The 9,079-nt window shown below is 69.3% G+C and overlaps 2 protein-coding genes across 2 annotated transcripts in view; one reads left to right on the forward strand and one right to left on the reverse strand.

Annotated features, from left to right (window-relative positions):
• Positions 1 to 252: 252 nt before the first annotated feature.
• MNEG_9693 (hypothetical protein) lies at positions 253 to 7,119 on the reverse strand (the record flags this gene model as incomplete). Its single annotated transcript, XM_014041834.1, has 7 exons — positions 253 to 273; positions 580 to 2,254; positions 2,555 to 2,622; positions 2,792 to 6,221; positions 6,450 to 6,548; positions 6,866 to 6,925; positions 7,073 to 7,119. The coding sequence occupies 7 exons, from the start codon at positions 7,117 to 7,119 to the stop codon at positions 253 to 255; spliced, it is 5,400 nt and encodes a 1,799-aa protein (XP_013897288.1).
• A 787-nt stretch (positions 7,120 to 7,906) lies between these two features.
• The window catches only part of MNEG_9694 (ATP-binding cassette, sub-family F, member 2), a gene marked incomplete at both ends in the record, with an annotated part of 3,518 nt that continues 2,345 nt past the window's right edge, over positions 7,907 to 9,079 (forward strand). The window contains 2 exons of the mRNA XM_014041835.1: positions 7,907 to 8,011; positions 8,402 to 8,538. Of these exons, the coding sequence (XP_013897289.1) occupies positions 7,907 to 8,011; positions 8,402 to 8,538 (242 nt within the window). The remainder of the gene's footprint in view (positions 8,012 to 8,401; positions 8,539 to 9,079) is intronic.

Genomic DNA, 9,079 nt, shown 5'->3' on the forward strand with positions numbered 1-9,079 from the left:
CCGGCGCGCCGCGCGGCGAGGGCGCGCGCGGGGCCGCCGGCGCTGGGGCCCGGGCGGCCAGGGTGCAGGTACCGGTCCGGCTCCAGGGGCCGCCCCGCTGCGAGGGAGTCGTGCAGCCACGCGGGCGCCACGACAGCGGCGCGCAGCAGCAGGCTCTCAAGCACGACCTGCGGCAGAGAGGCAGGCAGGCCCGTCGGCGGACGGGGAGCCAGCGGTGAAGGGAGAGGACGCGCGCCGCCTCAAGCCCCACACTCACGCGCTGCGCTTGACCATCTGGGGCGCTGGACATGAGTGTTGAGCACGGCACATGCGTTTGATCGGGAACGGTGGTCCTGGACGCATGGGCTGCCTAGCCCTGCCCAGCCCGCCAAGCCGGCAAAGGAGTACGCGGGCACGCACGCACGCACGCGTGCGTGTGTGTCAACACACACACACACACACGCACACACACGTCCACACACAAACACAAACACACGCGCATGCGCGTGCACACACACACGCACACGCACACGCACACACACACACACACGTGCGCGCACGCACCCACACACCCACACACACAAACACACACAAACACACATGCAACACGCGCGCCTGTGTGTTTGGGGCCGCGCCGCCGAGCAGCACCACGTAGCCCAGCTCCCGCCGGTGCGGCCGCTTGGCCAGCACGCAGCCCAGGCGCTGCGCCTGCTGCTTGAGGGCTGCCATGCCCTTCCTGTGGGTGGGCACGGCCTCGCTGTCGACCAGCACGACCATGGGGCCGCCCTGCTGCTGCTGCTGCTGCTGCTGCTGCTGCTGCTCCTGCTGCTGCTGATGTTGCTGTTGTTGTTGCTGCGGCTGTTGCTGCTGCGGCTGTTGCTGCTGCTGCTTGTGCTCCTTCTGCTCCTGCTGCTGTTGCCGCTGTTGCTGCTGCTGCTGCTGCTGCTGCTGCCGCTGCTGCCGCTGCTGCTGCTGCTGCTGTTGCTGCGGCGGCGGCTGCTGCTGCTGCGGGTGCTGCTGCTGCTGTTGCTGCGGCGGCGGCTGCTGCTGCTGCGGGTGCTGCTGCTGCTGCTGCTGCTTGTGCTCCTTCTGCGTGCGCTCCTTCTGCTTGTGCTGCTTCAGCTTGAGTTGCTTCTGCTTCTTCTGCTTTTGCCGAGGTGGTGCAGGCGCGATTGTGTCGCCCTCGTGCGCCGACCACGAGTCCTCCTCCACCGGCCTCCGTCTCCGCCCCCGTGGCGCCGGCGCCAGCGCCGGCTGCGGCCCCTCCTGTCCTGCGCCAGCCGCAACCGCCAAGGCCTCCTTACTCCTGTGTGGGCCGCTGCCGTGGACAGGGGGTGCCTCTTTCGCTGCGCAACCCTCTGTCGCCCGCCCCACCTCCCCCCGCCGCTGCTGCTGCTGCTGCTGCTGCTGCTGCTCGGGCTGCTGCTCCTGCCGCTGCCGGCCCACCTCTGCCACAAAGTCTCCAAACAGGCTCGCGGCCAGCCCCAGGCCGCCAGAGCTCAGGCTCGCGTCTGGCGGCGGCCTGGAGGCGCCCGCAGGGGAGCCGGAGGCGCGGGGCGCCGACTGCTCGGCCATCGCGGCCTCTGCGGCGACGGCAGCGGCGAGCAGGGGCGGGAGGGCGCCGCGCGCCACCTGCTGCGACGCTTGCTGCCGCGGCTGATGCGTCTCCTGGCCACGCACAGCCGCTGCAGCATCCCTTGGTGCCGCTGCGAGCCCTGCGAGCAACGGCACGCTAGCGCCCTTTGAGCCGGCTCCGACCACGTCGGAGGGCGCCGCTGACAGCGACAGGGCCGCCTGCTGCCGCTTGTGCTTCCGCTCCCGCTTCGGCGGCCGCTGCTCCTTGTCCCGCTTTTGCCGGCGCCCCCGCTCGCCGCGCGCCTCCTTTTCGCGCCGCCGCTCCCGGCGGCGGCCGGGCGCGTCCTTGGCTTTCCTGGCGCGCCGCGGGCACGGTTCCCGCCAGTCCCCGTCCCGGCTGTCGTCCCCGCTGCTGCCGCTGTCGTCCCCGGGCTCGCAGCTGCGGCGCCGGCGCCGCGGCGGCCCCTCGTCTGGCCCGTCCGCCACCAAACCCTCTCGCTGCGGCGCCGCGGCGCCCCCGCGGCCGCCCTCCGCCTCGGCCGCGCCGGCGCCGCCCTCCTTGCCCCCGCCGGGGCCCTGCGCCTCTGACCGAATCCAGTTTTGGCGGTCCAGGTCTACCCACTCCCTGTCGCCGTCGTCGTAGGCAATGAGGTGCTCGCGTGATTTGGGGCGGTACTCCAGTACGCGGCCCCGGTAGTAACTGCACGTGAGGGAGTGGGGGTTGGCAGGTCAGTGTCTGACTGAGCGTGCATGCGCATAAACAGAACCTGTTACACAACAGCGGAAGGGCTGGCGCACACCAGGTGTCGCTGGTGTGACGCGATGTGGAGAGGGCAGCGGGAAGGGGCCTCGTGTGCGTGTCGTCCAACAGCCGGTCGCTGGTGACGAGGCCTCGGCTGGGCCCCATCGGCGCTGCTGGGGGCGCCACACAGGGCGCTGCCACACAGGGCGCTGCCCCTGCGGGGGGCGGCTTTGCATCTCGCGAAGGCGCCCCACCCACGTTTTGTCCTTGGGCCAGAGCACTTCGATGTAGAGCCCCACCAGATCGAGCGCAATGGAGGCCAGAACCTGGGTGAGCCGGGTGTGTGTCAGGGGGTGGGGGGTGGGGACGGGTGACCTCACGGCCAGGGAGTGCAAGCAGGTGCCTATGCCAAGTCACGCGTGGAGGCGAGGTGAGACAGGCAGCTTCTGGGTGGGATCGGGGCATAAGTTGGTCAGCGAACAGGCCCTCGCACACCTTGGGGCGCTCGGGGCTGGGGGGTCTGGCCCGCAGCAGCCTGGGCGCCGCGGGGTCTGCCGCTGCGCACGCCTTGTGCCGGCCAGCCGGCGGCGGCTCGTCCGGCCCCTCCTCGCCCGCCGCCCCTCCCCGTGGGGAGAGCGCCGTGACGGACGCGGCGCGGTCGCCGCCGCGCGGCCGCTTGCCGGGTGGGCTTCGGCGCGCGGGCCGGGGCAGCGGCGATGCGATCGGCGCCTCGCCCGATGCCGTTCTGGCCGCCTGGCGCTCCTGCCCCCCTTCCTGCGGCGGCTGCTGCTGCTGCTGCTGCTGCTGCAGCTGCTGCTGCTGCTGCTTGGGGCCGTCGTGGCGCCGGCCCTCTGCTGCGCGCGGCGGTTTCGGCGCGAGTGCAGCCATGGTGTTTTCTGGGGGCTGCTGCTGCCGCCGCTGCTGCTGATGCCGCTGCTTCTTCTGCTTCAGCCGCTGCTGCAGCTGCTGCCACAGTGCCCCCTGCTCCGCCTGCCCGGGCGCTTTCTGCTGTCCATGCTCTTGCTGCTGCTGCTGCTGCTGCTGCTGCTGCTGCTGCTGCTGCTGCTGCTGCTGGCCCCTCTTCATGCCGCCTGCCGTCTCCTGCTCCTGCCCTGCCTGCTGCTGCTGCTGCTGCTGCGGCTGCTGCTGCTGCGGCTGCTTCTGCTGCTGCGGCTGCTGCTGCTGCTGCTGCGGCGGCTCCTTTTCCTGCTGCTGTTGCTGCTTCTGCTGCTGCTGCCGCTGCTGCTGCGGCTGCTGCGGCAGCTGCTGCAGTTTGGATGCGCATGGCTCCATTGCAAGCCCCTCAACCCGCTGCCGCGGCATTAGGCACGCGCCCGGCCCGCCTGACCGCTCGGCCGTGGTGCTGGAAGGCGCCCCGCCCCCGGAGGTCGCCCCGCCACCGCTGCCTGAAACTGCACCCGAGTGCTGGGGCCGCGCGTGGCTCAGACCCAGGCGCCGCCGCTTGGCTGGGCCGGGGGGCTCGCCGTCGCGACGGCTGGGGGCACCTCCCACGCCCACGGTAGTGGTAGCGCCATCACATGGCTGCTGCTGCTGCTCCTGCTGCTGCTCCTGCTGCTGCGTGTTCACGCCCTGACCTTGCCGCTGCTCTGGACGCACGCAGACCTCGTGCTGCTTCACATGGGAAGCCGCTGGCTCCCGCTGTGCGGGCTGCGGCTGCTGCAGCTGCTGCGCCTTCTGCAGCTGCTGCGGCTGCTCGGGCGACTGCGGCTGCTTCGGCTGCTGTGCCTGCTTCGGCTGCTGCACCTGCTTTGGCTGCTTCGGCTGCTGCGCCTGCTTTGCCTGCTGCGGCTGCTTCGGCTGCAGCTCCTGGAATGGCTCGCGGCGCTGCGCCTTTGCGGCCGCGGCCGTGCCGCCCTCATCATCCAACCCGCCACGCACGGCCTTTTGCTGCTCCCCCTCACACTGCCGCTCCAGGTCCCCTGGGTGCTCGGACAGCCGCCGCAGCTGCTCCCGCCCGCACGCTCCCCGCTGCGTGTCCTGCACTGCGGCAGCCGCGGGCGCAGGCCCCTTGCCCTTGGGTTGCGGCGAGGGAATGCCATCCTCCTGCTCGTAGTCCTGCCCCAGGCCCAGGACTGCGGCCTCTGGCGCAGCAAACACCAAATCATCCTGCACGCCCACCGCTGCCCCCGCCCCTGCGTCGCAGCCCAGCGAGCCGCCAAGCATGGCGGCTTCCTTGGTTCTCGCAGCAGCCAGCAGTGACAGCATCTCCTGAAGGTGTGCCTCCAATTCCAGCTGCTCTGCCGCCAGCCCTGCCATTTCGTTGGGGTCCAGCGGGGGCAGCCGCGTGATCTGGTACGCGACGGCCGGGTTGAAGGCCAGAGCCCCAGCGGCGGCCGCCGCCTCGGCATCGGCGAGCGGCGAGCGTCCGCGGCGGTGGGGGAGCGCCTCCGCGCTGCAGGCAGGCGAGGCGCAGGCGTCGTCTGCGAGGGGCGGGGCGGCACCATTGGCGCCTGCCTGCTCCGCCGCGGCGAGGAGATCCCACAACAAAGCATGGAAAGAGTTGGCGTTGCCGTCGCCGCGGCTGCAGCCTCCATTGTCCCAGCCACCAGGCACTCCGATCTTGGTGGCGGCTGCCGTATGGCGCGCTGGGGCTGCCGCAGAGGCGTCACAAGGCGCCATCCCTGCCTCCCACTGCTGCTGTTGCTGCCAATGCTGCCAGTGCTGCTGCTGCTGCTGCTGCTGCTGCTGCTGCTGCTGCTGCTGCTGCTGCTGGTGATCCTCCGGGCCCTGGATGACGCCGGGCGAGGATGGCACCCAGTCCGGGCTCAGCTCGCCGCCACGCGGGCTCAAGGCCCCACAGCCGCCCGCTGCCACGTCAGCTTCTGGTACCGCGCCACCCTCGCCCAGCATGGCGGCGGCGCTGCCGCCAAGCAGGCTTGCTGCTGGCGCCCCTAGCGCGCCCCAAGTCGGCAACGTTGGGCTGCCAGGGCGCAAGCGGACCTGCTGGGAGGGGTCCAGGCTGTCAGGCACAACGTCGATCGCGTCCAGGTGCTGCAGCTGCTCCGGCGATTGCGGCTGCAGCCGACGGTCTTGCTCATCCTGCCAGGCGTCCAACGGTGCACGCCCGAGGCTTGCGCGCTGCGCCGCGGCCGCGGCCGCGTCGCTGGCGGCGGCGCCCCAGCTGCTGCCGCTGTCGGGCACGTGTGTCACTGTGTCTGTGGTCCCTGCAAGTGGCGGGGGGCTTGCCCGAAAGTGCTGTTGCGGGTGCTGCTGGTGTTGCTCCTCTTCCTCTGGCTGTTGCTGCTGATGATGTTGCGGCTGTTCCGGCTGCGGCTGCTGCGGCTGCTGCTGCGGCTGCTGCTGCTGCTCTTGCGGCTGGTGCTCCTCCTGATGCAGGTCGGGCTGCGACTGCTCTTGCCCCAGCCACTGCTGCCTGCCAGCCGGCGCTCCCCAAAACCACGCCTGGCGGTTCTGCTCCTGCTCCCGCTCCTGCATCCCCTGCTCTTCATCGCACCTTTCCTCCTCCACCTCCTCCTGTTGCTGCTGCCGGTGCTGTTGCTGCGGTAATGGCGCCTGCTCCTGCTGCCGCTCCTGCTCCTCGTGCTGATGCAGATGCTGCTCTTGGTGCAGCTCACTCCCCACAGGCCTGTCTGTGGACAAGTGGCCTCCATCCCTCGCATCACCGGGATTCACTATTGCCTCTGGCGTACCGCCCATAGCAGCCCCGTCCCCGGCGCCACGCCCCCCAGCCTGCTCCTGTGGGCCCGCCCCCTGCCTCTCCTGCTGGCCACACGCCTGATGGCCGTCCTCCTCGCCACTGCCGTGCTGAGCGCCGCCCGGCTGACCATGCGGCAGTGGCCGCCGTCGAGGGCCAGATCTTAGGCCGCCGCCGCGCCGCGGCGAGTGGCCACCCAGCCAGGCGGTGCAGAGGCCGCGCGCGCGCTCCACGATGGACTGGATCTTCCTGCGGCGGGTGGGGAGTAGTGGCGGAAGGTCTCTTCCAGGGGTGGCCATTGGCACCATGGCTGGGTGCGAGCGGCCTCTAACAGCGCCCTCGCCGCTCCTTACTGTCCGGCACTGTTCGCGCCCCCAGCTCCCCGGAAGGCACCCCCTTGCCACCCCATCATTCCCCCACCTTTGAGGGAGGTGACATCCCCCTGGCCCCGCCGTCCCCCATGAGGCCTGCGCTCACCTGTTGAAGACTAGGTCCCGCTTCCAGGCGGGCTGGCCGCAGGTGGGGCACTGGGACTTGACGATGCCGGGGCCCTCCATTGTGGGCACCACACACTCCCTGGGGTGGAGGGACGGGGCGCAGGGACGGGTGAGACGCTGATGCCTGGTCCGGTACCCCGCTCGGAGCGGCAACTACAGAGCGTTCCGCACTTATGCGTGCCATTCGTGGCGGCGATACGCATGTCAGCGCTTGTGTCGCTGGGGGACAAGCATGCGAGGGTTGGCTGCATACTTGGCTGTGGATATCATATCAAGTGCGTTCCCTGGAGGCAATCGGCAACGCGAAGCCGGCCTCGCTGATGGCACGCTGACGGCGCGCTGATGGCACGCTGACGGATGCCAAGCCCTTGAGTTGCCGTTGGCAGCACCTCTCACCGGCAGAAGGTGTGGCCGCACCCCGGGTTGAATGAATGCGCATTGTTGAACAGCTCGCCGCTGCGCGCGTCGAGGATTTGTGAACAAAATTCAAATGGTGGGCAGCTGCATGCAGTTGCTGCAAGCCCAACCTTCAATGCGACAGCACCCACGCCGCAGGTGGCAGGCTGGTCCTGGCCTGTCAGGTCCTTGAAACTGCTCTCTTACCATATATCGCAAGTCAGCTCTGCCCAGAGGCCCGTTATGGCGTCCATGCTGTTGGGACCGCAGCGGTGTTGAGCTCAGCTGCGCTGCGCAGCACGAGCTGCACGCCCTCGACAGCCGACTGTGATGGAGCCTATCTACACAAGCCTGCCAGTAAAACAGGCACTTTATACGTTACAAAGCATTACCAGCACGCATATTGCGCATCAATGCTCGCTTTTCCGGATCCTTGCAGCGCGCTGCGATGCTATCCTCCCAAGCGGTGATCGCCTTGAGATACAACATCTTGAAACCCAAACACAGATGTACGGTTTATACAGTGTATAACCGCGACGGTTGCAGCGGAGCATGGCACACACCCAGCTTCAAAACGAGTAGGTGACCCATCGCGCAACAGGCCCTTTTCTCACGCGCTGGCGTATCGAGTTGCCTTCTCACAGCAGCTAGGGCTTTTAACATCCTCCGCAGCAGCCCCACGCCGAGGTGATTGGCGGCGAGCGGGCCCTCCCAGCGGCGCCGCTTCGCAGCACCCTGCGCATGCTTTTGAAAATTGGTTTTGATCATAATTATGACAGGGGCGCGCTTGATATATGAGCCCGGAGATCGATGGCGGGCGCACACCGCGCCATGCGCGCTCCTCCGAGCCTGAACGCGTGTGCATCCGCACTGATAAAGCCCCTAGGCACCTTTGAGAACACGCTGTAATTCTGCAGACCCCTGTACTGCCCTTTCATGCCTCCGGACGGGAATGCGGCGGCGCCCACAGTGGCGCGTCACAGCGCTGCTCACTGGAATCCACCCTTTACGCTGGGCCCCTGTCGCAGGGCATCAGCAGCCATGGCTCCCAAGGAAGAGGAGGTGCCTGTGTTCATGCAGGGCAAGAGCAAGCTGGAACTGAAGGCCGAGAAGGCGGCCGCCAAGGCGGCGCGCAAGGCTCAGAAGGTGCGGCTCCACAATGCCTGCGGGAGTGTTGGGCGCCGATCAGGCGCATCGGCGCCGCTCGCTGTGTGCGGCGCACCGTCACAAGCCGCAGCGCGATCATGGAAGGTGGCGGCGGGCTGGCTGCCGTAGCGAGCTGGGGATGCCAGTTGGCTGAGGGCAACAGCGCGGCACTGGCGGGACCAGCACAGCCTATTGGAGCGAATCAGCTGCTTTCGCGGCAGCGTTCAGCCAAAGACTAGCGAAGGGCCCCAGAGACCGGCGGGCGGGCTGAACGCAGGCTGCTCGGCTGCTCGCATGGGGCCGTGTCGCCGCCCTTTGACGGTGCCATGGGTTGGATGCGCCCGCTGATCCGTGGGCCGCGGCCGCGCCACGCTGCCCCCTGCTGCGCAGGAGCCCAAGGCAGGAAAGGACCAGAACGGCGGCCTGCCCCACAGCATGAGCGAGATGAGCCTGGCCAGCAACGCCACGGATGCCACTTTCTCCATGCGCACGGTCACGGGCGTGCTCGCGTCGCGGCCGACAGCAAGGTCGGGCGGGGGCTGGGGGGCCAGGGGGCGGGAGCGGCGGTTGGTGGCGGCTCGCGGGGCCGGGCGCTGCTTGGCCCTTGTCACTGCGCGATCCGCCATTTGCGGCGGCCGCTGTCGGGGTGCGACGCAGCTTGCGGGCAGGGCGGGCGCGCCACCGGCGCGGCTGCCTTGGATTGCGCGCCACCGGAGCGCGATCCGCCCGGCTGGGTGCGAGCAGCAGGGCGCCGCGATTGGCTTGGCCAAGCACGTATGTGCTGTGCTGCAGATCTGGCCTGCTGTCCAGGCCTTTGGGTGTCGCGTGGGTTGGCCGGTCCCGGCTCAACGCCGCACGGTTGCGGGGAGGCGGCAGCGGGTCACCCCAGATCGCAGAGCAGTTTCTGCTGCTGAGCCCCCACTTTCCCAACACCCCCCTTGCTGCCGCCTCGCAACACGCTCTACCGCCAAGCGCCCGGCGAACGCCGCGGCTGCGGCCCTCAACCAGCAACCTCGTGCCTCACCCAACCCTCCATTCCACCCAACCTCCAACCGCCACCCCCACACC

This window comes from Monoraphidium neglectum (genome assembly GCF_000611645.1).
Source record: "Monoraphidium neglectum strain SAG 48.87 unplaced genomic scaffold scaffold02027, whole genome shotgun sequence".
NCBI lineage: Eukaryota > Viridiplantae > Chlorophyta > Chlorophyceae > Sphaeropleales > Selenastraceae > Monoraphidium > Monoraphidium neglectum.